This window comes from Eimeria mitis, genomic scaffold, assembly GCF_000499745.2.
Source record: "Eimeria mitis Houghton genomic scaffold, Emh_scaff1076, whole genome shotgun sequence".
Classification (NCBI taxonomy): Eukaryota; Apicomplexa; class Conoidasida; order Eucoccidiorida; family Eimeriidae; genus Eimeria; species Eimeria mitis.
In genome coordinates, this window is record NW_013567452.1 from 7,105 (window position 1) to 7,359 (window position 255).

Consider the following 255-nt stretch of genomic DNA (forward strand, 5'->3'; position numbering starts at 1 on the left):
AACAGCAATTTCGCATCGTTCACACCGGTGATATCAGGAGAGAACCGCATCTGGACATCAGAAATGGCCTTCACGCCTTTAAGAGTAATCAAACGAACACGAAGTCGAAGCGAAATTCCCACGTAAAGCCAGGGGGATGCGGCTTTGTATAGCTTTGACGTATCCAGAGTTATACAGCGGGCTCTCACCTCGTACGAGTGAGCAGGATAGAGAAAGTGTTCCGGCTCCGGCAAGCTGGCAGGGCATATAAGAGTT

General features: G+C 49.8%; 1 protein-coding gene across 1 annotated transcript in view; it reads right to left on the reverse strand.

Moving 5' to 3' along the window:
- EMH_0028900 (Conserved Plasmodium protein, related) overlaps positions 1-50 on the reverse strand; it is a gene marked incomplete at both ends in the record, with an annotated part of 1,196 nt that extends 1,146 nt beyond the window's left edge. Inside the window, one exon of the mRNA XM_013494215.1 lies at positions 1-50. Coding sequence (XP_013349669.1) covers positions 1-50 — 50 coding nt within the window.
- Between the last annotated feature and the right edge of the window lie 205 nt (positions 51-255).